Source organism: Typopeltis vanoorti, chromosome 6 (genome assembly GCF_054136105.1).
Source record: "Typopeltis vanoorti isolate ZY-2024b chromosome 6, IOZ_Tvanoo_1.0, whole genome shotgun sequence".
Classification (NCBI taxonomy): Eukaryota; Metazoa; Arthropoda; class Arachnida; order Uropygi; family Thelyphonidae; genus Typopeltis; species Typopeltis vanoorti.
Genome location: NC_143554.1, coordinates 6,777,843 through 6,798,941, shown reverse-complemented (window position 1 = coordinate 6,798,941; position 21,099 = coordinate 6,777,843). Strand labels below are relative to the sequence as shown.

At 34.0% G+C, this 21,099-nt stretch overlaps 1 protein-coding gene across 3 annotated transcripts in view; it reads left to right on the top strand.

Annotated features, from left to right (window-relative positions):
• Positions 1-21,099, top strand: part of LOC150105263 (protein alan shepard-like) — a 323,518-nt gene that overhangs the window by 22,225 nt on the left and 280,194 nt on the right. For 2 of the 3 annotated variants that reach the window (XM_090394030.1, XM_090394028.1), the window contains exon 2: positions 8,477-8,706. In XM_090394030.1, the coding sequence (XP_090250156.1) occupies positions 8,477-8,706 (230 nt within the window). The remainder of the gene's footprint in view (positions 1-8,476; positions 8,707-21,099) is intronic. The other variant, XM_090394029.1, reaches the window with a different exon arrangement.

The following is a 21,099-nucleotide window of genomic DNA, read 5'->3' as shown; positions in this document are numbered from 1 at the left end:
TGCTGGCTATAGACCTAAATATGAACTGCTGTGTTTATTTACAAATGACAGAAGTATCAGAAATAAGATGAAATGGTTTTGCTGATTGAATTTGTCCCATATATGGAAGACCAAAACTATTTTGCATCATTCTGATAAGACTTGGAATAAACAATGCAATGAAACCTCACCCCACTGTTTATTATCGTTCTATACTTTTTTGAAGAACTTTGCCCGACAGGATCAGTGACTTGTACTGTCTCTGCTGTTAGGTATCAAGAGTTGCTGTACAACTTTGTTGTTCTGAAACTGCAGCAGCGAAGATACCTTGACTGTACCATATTCATGCAGGATGGAGCACCATCTCACATTGGATTGCTGGTACAGTGAATGTTAGAAAAACACTTAACAAAACACAGAGTGATTAGTCATGCATTTCCCACAGCATGGCCACTTCGTTTGCTTGATCTCATCCCCTGTGACTTTTGGGTTGTGGTGCCACCTGAAACATGCAGTGTATGAAGGACATGTTTCTGATTTTGCAATCTTGAAAGACAGAATAATGCAGCAGATGAGGCAAATCAATGCAGATCTGTTGCGTTCTGCTATAGAAAATGTCATTCACAGAATGCAGTTCTTAGAGCATCTGAAAGGATGACATATTGAACCACACCTCTAAGTTATACAAACACAAAATCGATTTGTTGTCTCTTCTAGCCATTACTGTTTAATTAATCCTAAACGATGCTGTTATAGCACCAAATGGTCCCTGATTGCAGACTCTTGTACTATTTTTTTATGTTCTGTAAATAAAGATCCAATTGTGCTACACTAAGTTTGGTTGAATTTTGTCCAATACATTTTTCGCAACAGGGCTCTGAATACTTCCTCTTTAATTATGGCCACCTTGTGCTATAACAAGGTAACAAATGTCTTGGGACCATTGTTGTGTAATTTCTATGTTAATGATATTGGGATAGGTTTAAGTAGTGATATGCAGCTGTTTGCAGATGATGCAAAATTGAGGAGAGCAATGCAGAGTCAATCAGATGTATGGCCTTATAGGAGGACTTGAATAGCTAGCATGAATGGGCAGGTAAGTGGAACTATCAGTTCCACTTGGTGATGGAAAAAGACCTGAATTCAGGGACCATATTGCACAAGTTGTGAAGACATCACATCGGATAATGGCAATGATGTGGAGGACCCTGTCATATAGAAATAAAGAGATTATGAAGTCATTGTATAAGGCCTTGATCAGGCCTCATGAATTATTGTGCACAGATTTGGTCACCAGGTTTTCATGGTGATGAGGATTGTTAGAAAGGGTCCACAGAAGATTCACAAAGGTGGGCAGTGGTTGTTGGAATGTGGAATATGAAGACAGATTGAAATAATGTAAATTGCAAAGCCTCGTGAATAGGAGGAGATGAAACGATATGGTTGAGGCATATAAGCTAGTCAGGAGTTGTAATCAAGTTCACATCGAAGAAATTTTTCATAGAATGGGAGAGGGGTGTGGGATAGAACAAGAGGCAATCCCTGGAAACTGCATAAGGAGTGTGTGAGCAGAGGAGTGAGGAGAAGGTTCTTTACTCAGAGAATGGTTTCTGAGTGGACTGCATTAACTGAGTGTGTTTGTGAATGTAGACACATTGAATCAGTTTAAGGCATTGTTGGATGAGCTTTGTGTGCAATAGTGTGTACCTCCACAACGAGTCTTTGACTCCATAGAAGTCAGATGTTAATAATAATAATAATCATAATATTCCAATGATTTTTCAACTATTTGCCTTAAAATGAAAATCTGATCCTGACATCCTGTAGTTGGCCTGAATCCGGCTTGTTATTCTCCAAGCTTCCCTTCCACAGTTTTCTTATCAGCCACTTCTCAAGTATTCTTGCATAAATCTTACCAGGTGTAATTAAATTTTTCTCTGATTCTCACATTTTTTTATTTTCCTGTTTTTAAAAATTGGCACTATGAAAGCTATATTACAGTTATCTGGTATTTGACCTTGCTGACCAAGCCTTCTGAATTATGTATTATAACCACTTGAAAGCTGTTATTCCTCTATATTTGATCATTCTAGTCTATCATCTATTGTAGCTGCCTTTCCATATTTTAGATTATTGAAGGCTTTTTCTAACTGAAGTATCGTATGTACTCCTGATTGCATTCCTCTTGAATAAACCACTGTGCTGTTGTTACTTATTTCATTTAGCAATCTTTCGAAATTACTGTAGACATCTATCTAGAATATCTTTATTTTCTGTTTTCACGTCACTTTATCATCTCTGATTCCTTTTATAGTACTTTTTTTTCCTCCCTCCTTTTTGAAGCTTTTTCAGTGTTCTTCCTAATATATATTTTGTGTTCTCTTACCAAAATCTTCCCATGACTTAGTTTTACACTGCTTTCTTATATATTCTCTGTATTCTTTTAGTATAAGCTGGCTCACTGGCTAGGAACTTTTGATTCTTTTTTTTTCTTTCCATTGATTCTTTCTTAATTTCTTGATTACACTTGCGGACATCACGCCACATGACTATTTGACTGAATCAATCAATGTTTCTTCAGCAGTGCCTGAAGAAACAATGATTTCAGTTTCTTCAGCAGTGCCACACCATGGGTAGGAGGCGCCCTTGTGCAAAACTTTTTCAGCACCTCCATAAAATAAGTTTCCATGAAAAATTTTTGCGAAAAATTTTACTTTGTTAAAAGTACAAAACAGTTTATATGCATGCATAAAAATAAATTTTATTTAACATTGAACATTGTAATCACTAAAATTCATTAATAAGGAATTTTTAATAATAAAATTTTCAAAAATCTTTATTTCATTAATATATAAATACAACAGTGTGTGTGTGTGTGTGTGTGTGTGTGTGTGTGTGTGTGTGTGTGTGTGTGTGTGTGTGTGTGTGTAAACAAAAATTACTTTTTTATTTTAATATAAAAAGAAATATTATTACATAACAAAGATAATAACTATATAACAATTAGGATAAATGTAGATTTATTTTACATATTTATCCATCTTGCTTTAGCCGTCACAAAATTTTTAATAATATCTTTAATGTCTAATGAATCCAATAATATTATTTTCAGTTGATATTATTGATAAATTCGTTAGATGCTCCCCAGACATTGTTGACCACAAATAATTTTTTATTACTTTCAGTTTTGAAAAACTTCTTTCCCCTAATGCTACGGATATTGGTAATGTTAAATAAATACTCATTACAATCGCAGTATCTGGAAACGTGTTGGTTCATCTTCGAGAAATTCTAATTACTCGACGTGGGCAATGCTCGACTAAACAATCTCTAACTTTGGTAGTTATATGATTTGGCCAAATATCTGGATCATTAACATTAAAAGTAAAATTTGAAGTTTTGGGTTTCGCTAAGTCGGAATCCAATATTTCTTCTGCTGCAACTTCTGTAGACAGTCCAGTCAGGCCAGTTTCATTTTCGCATGTAACATTTGTTTCTTCATAGTTATATTGTGCCCTCTCTTTTTCTGTAGTAGAGCTACACAAAGTATTTGCTTCATCAGAACTTTCTGTTCTTAATTTTTTATGTGGTCCTGAAGTTAAAAAGTTATTCAGCGATCTGGCCAATTTATGTTCTAGTTGTTCTCGTTGCAATTGTCTTTTCCTGTTTTGTGATAACAGGAAACCAGATAACTTCTTTGGCTTCTTTCCCGACATCTAGGAGTTAACATACTTGTTTAGACTTTAAAATAAGAAGAGTGGTAAAGGTTGTCTGCAAAAATGAATAATAATTTCTGAAATTTCCCCTTAAACATATTTTTTAATGCCTTTAATCGACTATTATTTTTTAAGGTGAATGGCCCAAAACTGACTGTTTTTTTTTATTTTTTTATTTTATTACAGAATTTGATTTTTCAGATGTTTTGAATAATAAACATGCTTACATTTTAGGTATTTTTTTGAAAATTAATATGTAGAGATATTAGCCACTGATTGATTTCTCAGTGATATTTGTGTAATATTTTTTACATTCTGGTAATTGTTTAATAATGAAGAAATTTCTAGAATATTAAAATTATTTATTAAAGAAATTAGTAAAAGGACCCCAATGTCTTCCAACCAGAACAAGAAGAAATATATAAATAAATCTCTTATTGAAAATTATTTATTTTCTAGACCTCTACCCAACATAACATAAAAATCTTTTGTTTTTCTTTCAAAATAAGATAATTTACTAAAATGAAACAATTTAACTGATTTTCAAACTTAAGCAAAAAAATATAATAAACGTACTTACTTTATGTGAATAATAATCCAAATTCACTAAACAACAATAAATCTATTTTATAAAAAAACAAAAGGCAACTTCATAGTAACACTGTAACACAAAATGAAATGATGCAAAATTCATCAAAAAAAGAATCAAGAAAGGGCCAATTGCAGTATGTGTAAACAAATCTAGATCATCTTAAAGAGTTTTATAGCTCATAAATAACCTATGTTTATTAATTTAAGTCAAGCCACAAGAATGCCAATAGTCTACTCCGCATGTATATGGGATTTTTAGCTATGATATGATCCCTCAGCAGCGACCTGTATATATACAGGATTATCAGTTAAGGGATTAAGAAGAAAATAATAGGTAAATTTATAAAAAAAATTAAAATTATTCAACTATACAACAAAAGTAACAGTCATTTACAATTTATTATTTAAAAAAGAATGTTATAAATGTTTTTCGTGAAAACTAGAGGTTCAATTAAAATCAAAATTTATTTTGGCTGGTAAATTTTACGGCCCTTTTTATTTTAGAGTCTCACCAAATGCTTACTGTCAAAAAAAAAAATCAATTATGTTATAGTTTTTTACTTTCTGAATTTGCAGAACAATGTCACTGTTTCAATCACACATCCATAAAAGGCAAAGCACAGTGTAGGAATGAATTCATGGTCTGTCTTAAATAATAATATCCACTAAAAATATAATAAACAATCGAGAATATTTATACAATTTTTGCTGAGTCGATGCTTACTCTGTGAAATAAAATCTGTGATAATATTGATAACATTTTACTTCAAACAAATTATAATAAAACTGGTAATTAAAAATGTTGTTCGATTATTAAGAATTCATAATAATTTGACTGATTTTAAATTTCATTTTACTGCATTAACTATAATTTGTAATTATGTAATTTATATAGTACGATATAATTCAAGCATAAGAAAATTTATATATATTTTTTATTATTTCCTGTGGTGAATTGGCACCCCTCATCTTCAAGCGCCCTTGCGCAGGGCACAAACTGCACAACCACATGATCTGCACTAAATTTCCAATGTTTGGTTCTTGTCTTAAAATTTTAATTTTTTCGTGAATAATATCTATGTATTGAAGTTTACACTTTACCCTTTGAAAACTGCTCAACTTTGATTATCTTTATTACTTTTTTACACACTTTTGTGTGGCATCACTATCAATAACATTGTTGGTGAGATTTTTCTTATTTCTTGTGTCTCCTCTCCATGGGAATTTGGGCTCATTTCATGTTGGAGCATGGTATTAGATATGGCTAGTCCATGTATTGAGCAGATATTAAGTGGATACTATTATTTTTAGATTTGGTCTTTACTTCAGATTTTCCCAGACCTTTTTTTTATGTTTGGTAATCTTTTCCTGTTCAGATCTCCAATAAGGACCAACTTTTCTGTTTTCTTTATGTTAACTGCCTTCTCTGGTGCCTTAAAAAAAAAAAAAAAAAAAAAAAAAAATTCCTACGCTTTTTCCGTAGTGCCCTTCTGTGTTACCATAAGCACAAATTAGTCTTTGTCCGCTTTCCCATTCTGATATTTGCTCACATTATTCTGTTTGATACTGCCTGCCATTCAATAAGGTTATCCTCTTATTTAGTATTGAGTAAATATCTATGTTCTTTTCCCTGTTCGTTATTTCTGAATATAACATTTTGTATTTGTTATTTGTTATGAATCTTACATGTTTTTTGATTGCTTATTTTCAGTAGCATAACACCTATTATATCAATCTTGTACTTTACCAGTTATGTTATTATTAAATACTTAAGGAATTGACAGCGTATACTAAAATATAAATTAAAACAAACTTTAATATATATACTTTCCAATATTTCGGCATCGTCACGTTGCCATCTTCATGGGGACTTAGATAAAGACACGTACACGCAAGTACCACACAACAGCAAATGAGAAACGAAGTGAGGAAGCTATCTTATGGTGGAAGAAAGCCATAGTAATTCACCGCAGCAAATATGAAAGACTATTCATGGAATCGGCCTCGACCCTTAGGAACATGCCAAACCTCAACAAATTTGGATGCATGAGACTACCCCAAATTTGGGAAACATACATCAGGAGAACTTCAGCCCAAAGGCCAAGAACATCTAATATGGCCCTCTAGGGGGCACCATCAGGACTTTAGGAAAATGGTAGCTTCCTCGTTTCATTTCTCATTTGCTGTTGTGTAGTACTTGCATGCGCGTGTCTTTATTTTAAGTTCCCATGAAGATGGCAACGTGACGTTGCCGAAATATTGGAAAGTATATATTAAAGTTTGATTTAATTTATATTCTAGTATATGCTGTCAATTCCTTAAGTATTTAATAATCATGTTTAACCAGTGTCTAAGCCTTTCTACAAGAATTCCAGTTATGTTAGTTCATTTCTTTTCCATTGATGCTTCTTATATTAGTAGTGTCTCAATCTCTGCTGATATTGAGTTGGAGTTTGTTCCAGTAGCAGGCTTTACACTGTTTGTCTTGGTCCCTGATAAAAATAGTGAATGCCCCATTTAACTGGTGATGCTTAGATGGCATGAAATTCTGTCATGTTGTGCAATTATTTTTATTTGTTATTATTTATTTATTTATTTATTTTTTGGTCCATGTTACTAGGAATAGTTTGTTCAGCCAAATCTCAAATTGCAGGGTCATTCTTGTTCGTTTAGTATCCAGGTAAAATCTACCTGTCAGTAGATATTTTTATCTACTAACAGGTTCTCACCTTCTCATACCTCGAAAATGTGAGGATTGGATATTAGGTCAGAAGCTCTGTGTATTCGTATTCTTTAAAAGGCTATGTGAAGAACTCCTCCATAATATTCAGATTTGATCCTTAAGCAACTCCTAAACTTTGTATGAGTGACTTATATTGCTAATTCGAAGTTTTACTTACTCATAACTTTATTTCTCATAAGTTAATTCATCTGACTTGATCCTTTCCTTCATGCTTACATGGTGATTAGAATACATTTTATGAAAATTATGGATACAACTACCATGTTAGAGTAAAACTTTAGTTTAATATAAACCAAAATATAAACTTGACGTTTCGACCTTCACATTAAGGTCATCTTCTGGAGTACACACACACACACACACAAAGAAAGAAACAAGCTGCACTACAATCTGCGTGGCATGTTAAAGTTACCGATCAGTCGTTAGAACTATTTGCCTGACCTCTGGTGTTAAAAAAAAAAAAAAAAAACCTTACTACATCAAAGATAGAGTCCTATTATCTATTAGGTTACAAAGTTAACTTAAGCTGGAGAGTAAAATATAGAAAATTAATAAATAATTCATATAGAAATTAATAAATAAAAAAAAAACTTACCTATATAAGTATACATATAAATTGCATCAACTGGTATGGACAGTGGCCAATAAAAGATGAAAATTTGCTTCGAGTCCTAAAGTTAGGGTTTGTTGGAAACAAAGTGGGCTGAATGTGTGCCATCCGAATTTTTAATAATGGTGGCTTAAAAATCTCAAGAATGTGGATGGCACACATTCAGCCCACTTACCGTAGTTTCCAACAAACCCTAACTTTAGGACTGTAAGCATATTATCATATTTTATTGGTCACTGTCCATACCAGTTGCAATTTATATGTATACTTATATAAGTATTTTTATTTATTAATTTCTGTATGAATTATTTATTAATTTTCTATATGGTACTCTCCAGCTTAAGTTAACTTTGTAACCTAATAGATAATAAGACCTCTACCTTTGATGTAGTAAGGTTTATTTTTTAACACCAGAGGTCAGGCAAATAGTTCTAACGATTGAGTTGTAACTTTAGCATGCCATGTAGATTGTAGTGCAGCTTGTTTCTTTCTTTGTGTGTGTATGTATATATATATATACTCCAGAAGATGACCTTAATGTGAAGGTCGAAATGTTGCGTGTATATTTTGGTTTATATTAAATTAAAGTTTTACTCTAACGATAGTTGTATCCATAATTTTCATAAAATGCATCTGACTTTACACTGTATCATCCTTGCAGAATAAGCAGTATCTGTATTTAGCTAATTGTTCTAGTCTCATGACTGAAAATTTAATTTAAATTTTGAATATTGAAATTTATTTTTTAATTAAGGCATGTGTTGATTTTTATTAGTAATAACACCTACAAAAACAAAATTCTTTAAGTAAGCTTCTTTTATATATTTTATTTTTAAGACATTTCCTTCTGCCCGAGGTTTACCTACACCACCTCCAGTTTTAGGCTCTGGTGCAACTCTTCCAGTTACCCACTCTAGTTCAGAATCGTCAGCCTCTGTGTCAGGTCCTAGTTCAGGTAGTGGAGGCAATGGAAGTACAGGAAAAGAGCAGCTAAGTAAAACCAATTTGTACATTCGTGGTTTGAACCAAAATACTACTGATAAGGATCTTTTAGCTCTTTGTATTCCGTAAGTGTTATTTCATGTTACATTTTAAAAGCTATTGACGTTTCCTGTTAAAAACTCAGTTTCACTGAGATTATTATATACCAGTAGAATATTTTGAATATGCATTTTTTTTTACTGTCATAATGTTATTAATGTGATAGCATGTGCCATGGGTTGAAGTATTTATTTGCAGATTTTTAAATTAGAAAAAATTACTTCAGTAGTATTTGCTCCAAGGTAAATCAGTTTCATTGTAGTACAAATAGAACATTGCTTTAATTTGATTCTTGCTTTATTGTGTATGTCTTCATTCTATTGGAGAAACGTTGAGTCAGTGGGATCAGAAGTTAAGGAATTTGACAGCTATCCTTATAGCCATTAAGGCCTATAAGGTTTGCAAATCTAATTTTTTGAAGATCTCAAAAAATCTTTAAGTTGGACTTGGGACTGAATTTATGGCAAGTGGCGAATTGTTAGACTGATTTGAGAATTAGTCCCAGCTCCACCATATCCAGTTTGTTGCTAAATTGGGTGCTGTATGCTGCTGCAAGAGAATCTTCCTACTATCCTGGAAAGCTTTATGCTAACAATGATCTTTCCAAAAATATAACCAAATCTTTTCTTATAAAAAAAATGCTGAACCATCTCATGTATATGTTGAATGCAAAACTTCAACCAAGATGAAACACAGAGCTTTTGTTTATGAATAAATGATATTTTGCAAAACACACTTCCTTTTGGATGTATATATTGTATATTGTTGTACATTATGGGAATGGGTCACTACCCAGACCGGTTTTGACCTATTCATAATTCATAGCACTATACTATTATTATGTTGGAGGTTTAATGGATTTTTTACAACACTCAAAAAGAATTAAATTAGAATTTAATACTCCTATATTTCGTCCTAGTCACTAGGACAACTACGGGGATTACAAAGACAATTAATGTAACATGCACACAAAAACTTACAATACTAAGCCCAACCACGTGGGTGACACTAAAGTCCTATCTAGGTGGAGCGCCATCTAAGGGCGGTAGTAGGTGGCCTGGAATGTAAGGTGGGACCTCTGGTGATGAGTGTTTCCCAAATCTTCGGAAGCTTAATGCAACCGTATTTGTTAAGATTTGGTTGGTTTCTGAGAGCTGCTGCTGCTTCTAAGAAAAGTCTCTCTTTCTTGAATTTGCTGTGGTGGAGCATGGTGGTTTTCTTCCATGATACTCTGTGGGTGGTGTCCAAAACATGGTCAGCCAAGCCTGAGTGGCCATAGTTGTGTTTAACGATGATTAACAATTAACATCAGACTCGATGTAGCCAACATCCTCGCTCACTCTTCGCCTCCAAAAAGTAACTTATCTTATGCCCAGCGCATGGCTCTCCAGAAACTACGCAAAGAAAAAAGTATCGTCATCACCAGAGCAGATGAGGGTAATGCCACAGTTGTTCTTAATACCAGCGAATACGATCGTAAAATGAATACTATCCTACGCGATCGTGCTACCTACATCCCGCTAGAACACGACCCCACAAAAACACAAGTTAAGAAATTAAAATCTTACTTAAAAAAGTAACCTCCTGGCCCCCTGACGTCACGAAAAAACTTAAACCTTTCCGCTCCCGTCCCTCCCCCGATTATACGGTTTACCAAAAATCCACAAACCCAATTCCCCACTCAGACCTATAGTAGATGCCACCAATGCACCTTGTTACAGACTGTCTAAACAGCTGGCCACCTCTCTGTCCCCCCTCACCGGAAATTCAGCTTCCTATATAAAAAACTCGACCCACTTTAAAGCCCTCACAGAAAATTTAACCTTGAACAATACAGACATATTGGTAAGCTTTGATATCTCCTCTTTGTTTACCAATATTCCCTTAACTGACACTTTATCTCTCTTAGAAAACGTTTTCCCCTGTGACATCTTAGATCTCTTTTCCTTTGCCATCAACTCTGGGTATTTCTCTTGGAATAACAAAATCTACAAGCAGATAGAAGGAACCGCCATGGGTCCCCCCCCTCTCACCCCCCTCTCACCCCCCCCCCCCACTTGCCAATTTCTATATGGAAGATTTCGAAAAACGAGCCATAGACTCAGCCCCACTCAAACCTTCTATCTGGCTAAGATATGTAGATGATGTGTTCTCCATTTGGCCTCATGGCCCAGACACGTTAGATTCCTTCCTCGGTCATCTCAATAGCCTACATCCAAGAATCCAGTTTACTATGGAAAAGGAAAAGAACAATTGTTTACCCTTCCTAGACACCTTAGTCACGCTCCTGCCCAATGATACACTTGCCCTCACTGTATACAGAAAACCCACACACACAGGTAGATACATTCACAAACTCTCCCACCACCACCACCCCTCACAACAATATGGCATCATTAAAACCCTTACCAAGAGAGCCCACAATCTTTGTTCCAGTGGAACCGCCCTCACTACTGAGCGTAACCACATACACAGAACTTTCCTCTCCAATGGCTACAGCGAACACAGTATCAAAAAAATAATCAATTCCTCCCCCATTCCCCGTCCCTCGTGTCAACAAGAATTTAAAAATGCCATCACCATACCCTATGTCCGAGGCACTTCGGAAAAAATAACCAAGATACTAAAAAAGTATAACCTACACACATCATATAAGCCCTACCGCAAACTTGCTACCCTTATCTGTTCTACGAAAGATCAGCTCCCTCCTCTCTCTCTGCCTGGAGTTTACAAAGTACCCTGTTCCTGTAAGCTTGCGTACTTTGGACAGACAGGCAGATCAGCATCCATCCGTCTGGAGGAACACAAGTCGTACATCGTTAAACACAACTATGGCCACTCAGGCTTGGCTGACCATGTTTTGGACACCACCCACAGAGTATCATGGAAGAAAACCACCATGCTCCACCACAGCAAATTCAAGAAAGAGAGACTTTTCTTAGAAGCAGCAGCAGCTCTCAGAAACCAACCAAATCTTAACAAATACGGTTGCATTAAGCTTCCGAAGATTTGGGAAACACTCATCACCAGAGGTCCCACCTTACATTCCAGGCCACCTACTACCGCCCTTAGATGGCGCTCCACCTAGATAGGACTTTAGTGTCACCCACGTGGTTGGGCTTAGTATTGTAAGTTTTTGTGTGCATGTTACATTAATTGTCTTTGTAATCCCCGTAGTTGTCCTAGTGACTAGGACAAAATATAGGAGTATTAAATTCTAATTTAATTCTTTTTGAGTGTTGTAAAAAATCCATTAAACCTCCAACATAATGTCCTCATAGCACTTAAGCCTCTACACAAGAATAGCACTATACATTTAAAAGGAAGTGTGCATTAAGATATACTAAGGCAGTTGGTGTGAAGTCAATAGACATCACATCAATTGTCTTATTGTTCCCAACTGATCATGAAGGTACTTCATACTTTGTAACCAAGTGAAAAACTTTCTACAACTATCTCTGATCCAGAGTGTTTTAACAGTATTTTGAATCACTTTACTACAATGTATATGGAAAATAAGGCTTTTGCATTGATTCAACATTAATATCATCCTCAGTAAAAATCAAAACTGGTTTAGTGACCCTTCGTATAATGCATAGTAATATGCACATTCAAATGCTCTGCATTATGGGATACCAAGGCAGTCGAATTTAGTGGCCTTTGTATACGTGTAGACTTCTTGTGAAGATGTTTCGTGAGTTAACTAAATCTCCTGAATGTCAGTGTGCTTTCTTGGCAAGTCAGTCCATAGCCCAAGTTTCCTTTTTTTGTTGAACATTCCTCACAGTCATTTTGAATTATCCTAAATGAACCACATGGGATGATCTTCATTATTTCCACTCTGAATGAATAAGTGAAATAATTCTTACTAAAACGAAGGCCTTCATCTTCCTATTTTACTCATAATCTCCAATCATTTACCAAGTATTGATTGTCCAAACAAATGTGCTGATACAGTGTTATTTTTTTTCACTTTAAGCCTAGTTGCTTGTAATGCAAATGTTTTCAAGACTATCCCACTATCTTCTCCTTAGTCTTCTTCTTCTCTTTTGGTACCGAAGTATTTATTTTCTTTGTCCATCTGCTACCTTGCATTCATTCTATATGATTTTTCCATTGTTCTTTCCATATTCGGATAGTCATTTATTGGATGTATTTTACAATTTTTTCCATGTGTGAGTATCTGATTTTGTTTAATATTGTTACATCTTCAGTTTTTCATGAAATTTTCACTTATTTCTGCTGCACATGTTAGTGCTGATTTGAGAATGCCTTTTGTAGATTCTTATTTTTGCTTCTTTCCAGTAAGATATCTAGCATGTAAGTCATGTATGATTTGTAAACTAGCTTTCTTTCTTGTTTTTGTACTTCCTTTTGTATAATGCCATAGTTTTTTATTATTCCTAAATACTTTATTTTGCTAACTTGTTCAGGTATTTTTTCCTTTGATTTTTAATTTGCATGTCATTGATTCTCTAGTAGCTATCATGGTTTTATTTTTTTTTCTCTTGATATCTTCATTTTTTCCTCTTTTGCTGCAGTATTGAATGTATTAGTATTCCTTATAGATCATCTGCTAGAAAGATTATATTATCAGTATATCCAGTTATTCTTAATAACTATTTTTTATTCATTTGTATTCCACACCTTTCCATTTGGTTTACTTGTCATATTTCCATCCATCACTAAATTAAATAAGGTTGGACTTAATGAGTCGCCTTGTCTGATTCCTTTGGTATTTTAAGTAATTTTAAGAAATAATTCTTAATTACTTCTGAAATTTTTTTTGATTTTTTTTTCTTATTTTTAAAGTTGTTATATCCTCTGTTAAATCAACACAGGTTTCTTTACTGTATTCGGATGATTTCTCTGTCATTTGCTTTAATATAAATATTGTATCTCTTGTTGATATATATATTTTTTCAATATTTTATTGCTTATCAAATAATTCAGTGATATTTTTATATTTCCAATTATTTTTGTGCATAATTCTGATGTTGTGAATAGCAGATTAATTGCTTTGTAATTCTGTGGATTTGTCCTGGTTTCTTTCCTGAAGATTGGTATTATTATGCTCTTTTGCCAATCATTTGGTATTTTTTTTCTTTCTTTAAATACTGTATTTAGAATATCGTATTCTGTTTCTGATTTTTTGTAACTCCTATCCATGAAAAATGCTGTAAACCTATATATTAAATTAGTACTCTGTGTGGGCTGAAGATTTAAGGCCTGCTCTAGAGACCAAACATGGAAATTTTTCAAGCCACTTCAGGTCTACAGCTGCTTTTTCATTTTTTATTGTTTAAGGGTTTGTTCAGTATCTTTCTCTGTTATTTCAAATTTTACATTATCCTATCTATAAACATCATTATCATTGGTTATCCTTTATTCTTTTCTGTATATGAATTTCGAAAATAATCTTTAAATGTATGCTGTCTAATATCTTTTATAGTTTCATTAGTTCTTTAAGTTTGCATTTTCTCCAGATTTTTGAGTACCATAAAAATCATTCTTTGGAGTAGTTATTCCAGTACTCCTTTATAGTTACTGGAATAACTACTCTAAAGAATAGTTATTCCAGTACTCCATTAATTTTTTTTATCTCATAGTTTACTTTATTTTGTATATACAGACGAGTATAAAGGCTTATGTGTTGGCAGTTCATGTTGCATTTTTATTACGGTTTAATTCACAACACAAGACACTAACAAGAAGATAAATAATATTTACTTAGTTTGCTGATATTTTGCTTATTTCTACCCATCATCTTCAGAGCACAAATAATTTTTCACAGTGTGCAAACAGCAACAATTAGTTAACAATTGGAAGAGTTTCAAACTGCAATGGAGAACACAATCAGTAGAAAGATTTGATATTTGGCCAGGCAAAGCAGAAAATTTCCTGTTACGTGCCTCATAACACACTCGTTGAATTGCGAAAAGCTTTCACTTATCTTGCATGGCTGCATACAAAGACTTACTACGTATACTATAGGCACTTTCTTTGGTGTTTTTATTTTAGTTCATATTATGCAGTCTTAAAAGTTGTTTATATTATGAAGTATTACATTTTTTTGTAAAATATTGAAAAAGAGTACAGTTTTGGCTATAAATAATAATAAAAAGAAATATTTTAAAGGTTGATGATTTATACGGATTTTGCAAAGTTTTCAAAATTTGCAAAAGGTAAAATATGAAACAAAATATCTGGGTGAGACAGAAAACTGGAAATACACATTGATAATCATGTAAAAACAACCCGAAAAATAAAATGAATTTGCAAAACAAAACAATGCGACTTGAAATATCAAGTCACAAAGTAATAATCTACAAAAAAAAAGTTGCAGATGACAGACAAAATCTTTACATTTATGCTATGTCTGAAATGATTGCGGACATACTCAGTTGTTCAAGAAGAAGAATCTCCCAAGTTAAATTGAGTAACTTTATTCCACAGGACAATTTGTCAGAGTAAATTTCTTTCGGCACCAGCTACCAGCATATTCATTGAAGGAGTTTTTTTCAGTAAATATTTATGAAGAATAAATATTTATTCTTCATAAATATGTAGGCTTTTCCCAAAATTTCAGAAAATTTTCTTTCCTTGCATCATAATTGATCAAGTCTTTGTTTTGATTAATAAATCCATAATTATTCTCAATATTTTACAGTTTAAACAGTTTAAAATAAAAGTTCCATTAGTATTTTTATTTTGTTATTTGAGGAAATAAGTGCATTATTTGTTCTGGGTTCTTTTCATTTTTTTTTTTTTTTTAATGTTTTTTATAAAAATTTAATGACAATTTTATTCACACAGGTGAAATGAATATATCAAGAAAAATCGTAAATAAAACTAGACTAGATAAAATAAAAAAATACAGATATAAGAAAACAATGTGAAATACAAGCAGTAAATTGGGTATCAACCCGAAAAATACAATGAATTGAACATGTGGAGAGAAGAAGTGAAGATAGAATAATAAAACAAGTCTATAGGTGGAAACCAAAGAATAAGAGATGACCAGGAAGACCTAGAAAAAGACTAAAAGATACTATTAAAGAGGATGAAGTCTTGGTTGCAACAGATATCACATCTAATGCATGAAGAAGAATGTTGAAAGAAACTTAAAAGTTTGGAAAATTATATACCGAGAGTTTATGAGAACATAACATTTGGTATCTAAGTTGCCTTGGCCTGCATTATTTGAAGGACATGAACTCCTCACAGGAGCTTGTGTATCTGCTTTTTATTAGTGCATTGTTTAGCCTTCATTGGCTCTATGTTAAATGTACCATACAAATCCATTGTGAATTTATCATATGTGAATTCTCAGCAGGTGCCTAATCATATATTAAAGTATAGAGGAAAGTGAAATTACTGCAGAATAAATAACATAATACCTGGAGGATATTATGAGGGACCCCATTTGTATTTTTATTATTATAAGAAGAATGTAGAAAGAAAGTTAAGTTTTGAAAATATACCAGAGAGCTTATGAGAATAACATTTGGTATCTAAGTTTTCTTGGCCTGCATTATTAAGAGACCTCCAGTGAGTCAGGGACTCATCAAGGGAGGCCGCATACTACATGCACCAGCTATCATATTTATTCTTGAATTCATCCACACTGCTCGCACATACTACATCCAATGGCAATTCATTCCAATCATGCACCACCCTATGAGAGAAAAATCTAGCCCTCACTCTCTTCTTAGCAGCATTCATGCTCAGCTTCCTAGGATGCCCTTGTGTCCTTTCCCCACCCTCCATAAAATGAAAAATTCCATCAGCTGAAATCCTGAAATTCTGAAATCCTTTCAGAAGTTTGTACATCTCAATCATATCACCCTTCATTCTCCTATTTGCTAGTGTCTTCATAATCAGTATTCCACAATCCTGATATCATTTTAATACTCTCCTTTGCACTCTCTCTCTCTCCACTGTATCAGAATCGCAATGGAATCCAGGAGACTAGACCTGTGCACAGTAGTCCAAGTGAAGTCTTATCAAGGCCTTGTAAAGAGGCCTTGATAAGACCATAAAGCGGCATCCTTATCTTTACATGTTCAAGTTTATTTCAGCATTGCAATTATCTTTTTAGTTGTCTTTGCTACATGGTCTTCCCCTGAACTTCAACTTGCTATCTACTCAAAACCATCAAAAACTCAAAACACTCCAAAACCCTTATCCTGATCAGTTTCTTCTAGCATAATGCCACCAATATAATATGACATTGGATATCTAATCACAAAAAGTTTGTGTGTGACTTTACATTTATTGACATTGAACTGACATCCATTTTCTCATGACCACAAATTCCAGCTTATTCAAATCATTATGCAAGTACACTTGATCCTTGAAGAACACTGTTTTGAACAGTGCGGATCCACTTATATGCGGTGTTTTATGAATAAATATATTTGAAAATTTTAGAGATTTGCGACAATTTGAAAGAAACTCGCAGACGAATCATGTAGCTTAGAAATATCAAAAAAATTAAGAAAAAGTTAGATATGTTATGAATGCATAAAATATATGTAGATGGCCTATTTTATCATTTACCACCATAAAGTATATGCAAATCTATTATAAAAAGTTAAAATTTATCAAAACTTACACACACAAACACTTACAGACCATACATGGCCATTTGCATTCAAGAGAAATGTAAACAAATGTAAAGATGTTAAATCATAACTGCATAAAATTAACTGTTATTAATTAGTTAAATTAATTAGCATAAAATAAATTTTATAACGATTCATTCATTAGTATATAGGCTAGGCTGCCGTGAAGCAATTGTATCGATTGTGCTAGGCCATCATAAAGCAATCACATTGTTGCTGCTTCGATATCAATGCATGAATCATTATACCTGTAAATAAATATGAATAATTTCTTTTTCATGTTATCTTTTCATTTTTTATGTCTAGTGTTAGTCGTATAACATCTACATTGTTTTGTATCATGCAAGACAAAATTGATGTAGGTACTGACAGACATAAGATTCATCTTGCAAATGGTATTGATAAATGCAGTACTGTAAATATATTTTCACTTCCTTATGATTTTCTTTAATAACATTTTCTTTTCTCTAGCTTACTTTATTATAAGAATATAGTATATATAGATATATGCCATATAAAATGTGTTAATCGATTGTTTATGTTATTGATAAGCTTTCAGTCAACAGTAGGCTATTAGTAGTTAAGTTTTGGGGAGTCAAAAGTTATGTGGATTTTCAGATAATGTGGATCAGCCCCCCCCCCCCTCGCGTTGTTCAAGGGTCAACTGTACTGCATAGCAACACCATTTCCACCATTCCTGATTATCCTACCTATCTTTGCATCATCAGCAAATAGTTATGTCGCTGTCAAATCCTTCCCAATATCATTAATGTACAGATTGAATAATAATGCACCAAGTACTGATCCTTGTACTTGAATACCACTTTTTGATATGTTAATCAGCCAACCTCTTAACCATGCTAATATTTTATAATTTTAACCCATTTTCTCCAATTTATGCAAGTATCCATGCTGTATTCTGTCAAAAGCCTTAGCGAAATGCAAAAGTATCATGGTGTATCTATGATACTATTCCCCTTATCTAGTTCAATGGTAATATTATTATAGAAAGCAAACAAGTTGCTAAAACATGACCTTCCCTTAGTAAACCCACGCTATTCATTGCAAAGTAGTGATTTACTGTCAGCCTCATTTCTGAAGGCGAGCCCTAACCAACTCTTCCAAAATTTTCACCACCACTCCTGAGATACTAATTAGTCAATAGCTGGATTCATCGGTCTTTGCACCATTCTTGTGCAATGGGATTACCATATATTCCTGCAGAATCTTTCCTGTTCTGAGACTCAAATTATAAGCCTGGTCAAAGGAATAGCCAGTTGATCCAAACACTCTTTTAACACCCTGTGCTGCTGTTAACCCATTAGTCCCTATTGCTGGATTCTTATTCAATTTGTGCAACAGCTCTTATACCTTCTTGTCATACATCTGAGAATCTTCAGAAGAGGTAGCAGTGAACTCCATGTTGCATACACCAGGTTGATAGCTTTTAGCAAAATGGGCACTCATTAGTTGAACAACTTCTGCATCTCTCGCCTTCATGCCATCTACATTCAGAAGAGTTATTCTTTCATATTCATTTTTTCTTTTACGTGCGGCATATTGATAGAATTCTTGTGGATTGTCTTTAGCTTGCAGAGCCAGTTTCATTTCATACTCAGACTTTACTTTCCATATAACAATTGTGACTATTCTAGCCTGGTGCTTATAATTTTCATAATGGACATCATCCTTATGTACATGGTATTCCTTCCACATCATCCTTTTCTTACAAATTTCTTGCTTAATAAGATTGCATCCATTTGACTGTTACCCTATTTATTCTTCGAACTCTCGGGACACGTTCTGATATTGCATCATTTAAGTAAATTTTTAAATGCTTTCCATGACTCGATATTTTTCCCATCCAGCAACTGATACCATTCTGCTGAACTCGCTATACTCTTCAGTTGGTCATAATTTCCTGCTTTTTATTTCAGCATGTAACCTTTTCTGAATGTAACATTCATGAACTTAGTAATTTTCCAAGTGATTACTGCATGATACTTTCACCAACTGGAGGCAGAATAGTCGCATCTTTAACTGAAACACCCTCTGACACTATAATCAAATCTAACACTCTTTGACCTAGTGTTCCTTCTGTCACATGCTTGGTGAGGAAGTTATCCTGCAATAACTCAATAAATGTATTTTCATTCTTTTCATGAGATTCTACTGCTACCCAATCAATATACGAATAATTAAAGTTTTCTGTGATGGTTACTCTTTTTGCGCTCATCTTTTCTATTGGGTGATGCATTTCTTCATCACTAGCAACTGATCCACCAGATATGTAACAACACCCTGCTATGTAATTGATCTTGTTAGATTCCACTTCACATCAGATGGCTTCAAACTCACTGCCACATGAAATACTGATAGTAGTAGTACTACAATCATAGGTCTTAACTCTAACTTGATTCAAGTCATCTGATATCATTAGCAGCACTCCTCCTCCTCTCCTATCCTGTCTGTCCTTTCTAAAAATACTGTACTCTTGACACTCAATACCAGTTAATATGTGTGATTCTAATAGCTAAGTGTTGCTAATATCTACAGTCTGAGGTCCCAACATATTTATCAAGGGAAGAAATGCTACTACTTTTTTTCCGATACTCTTAGCATTCATATATAGACATAATAGTCGCTTGGTGTCGCACTGATTAGATCGTAGATCGTCGGCTTGTCGAGAGCACCTGAAAAGATTAGTAGTATTTTGTGTTAACATTAGATATTTTACTAGAATTTTAAGTAGTATTGTTTGCTTTTTGTTTCTTGGTGTGTCTGTGCAATTTTTGCATGTTTTCTGTTATTTTAATTATTATTTTTAAGAAAAGATAGCGTACACATGGCACTGATAAAGAAAAAAATGGCGGCCAGGTCGCCATGTTTGTTTAAGAGTTTTGATGTAAACGAATTTATGCAATGTGCTGTCTGTGAGATGTATGCCTTGCAAAGAGCGGTGGGAGTCTGGTTAGAAAGTGATAGTGGAGTTAATATGTGCAGAAAGTGTAAAGAGAATGAGGATTTCAAGCGTGTTTCGTGTGGCGAGAGTGATATCGTTAACGATAGTCAGAATGTAGAAAATGGTGGTGTGCTAGAGAATTGCGTGGTAGTGCCAAATAGGTGTGAGAGCGTCGTTGAAAGTGTAAATGAGGGTAGAAATACAGAACGAATTGATGATTTGATTGATAATGAAAATGGTGAGATAAATGCGAGTAGTGAAATTGCCCGTTTGAACGGTGCGATACACAGAGCTAAAAGGCAACTGGAGCGTATGGAAAAATGTGTGCTGAACGTACCGACAAATAACCGGCGAAAGTCTGCGACGGCAAATAATAGAATGTTCGTAAACGTCAATAAAATGAAGGAGCGAGTGCTGTATGGGGATTCGCTATTAAGAGGCGTAATAGTTGAGAGTTTAACGAAGTCGTACCAGCCGGGTGCAAACATAAAGGACGTCAGCGAATCTATTCGACTGCAAAAACAGAGGGTGAAAGAGATGATAATCGTGGCAGGAATGAATGATTTGAAAGAGGACAAAATGGAAATGATAGAGGATGTGAGGGAGATGTTTGAAGTAGCAAAAGAGAAGAGTAAGAGAGTTAGGATGGTGAGTATCTTACCGCGGTATGACAGTGAAGTGTTTAGAAGGAGGGCCATAATTGCCAATGACTTTATGCGTGGGTTATGCATGGAGAGTAGTGTGGAATTTGTGGATGTGTGGAATGAGTTCGATGGGCGAAAGGACTTATATAAGATGGATGGGTTACATTTGAATGGAGTTGGTGTACG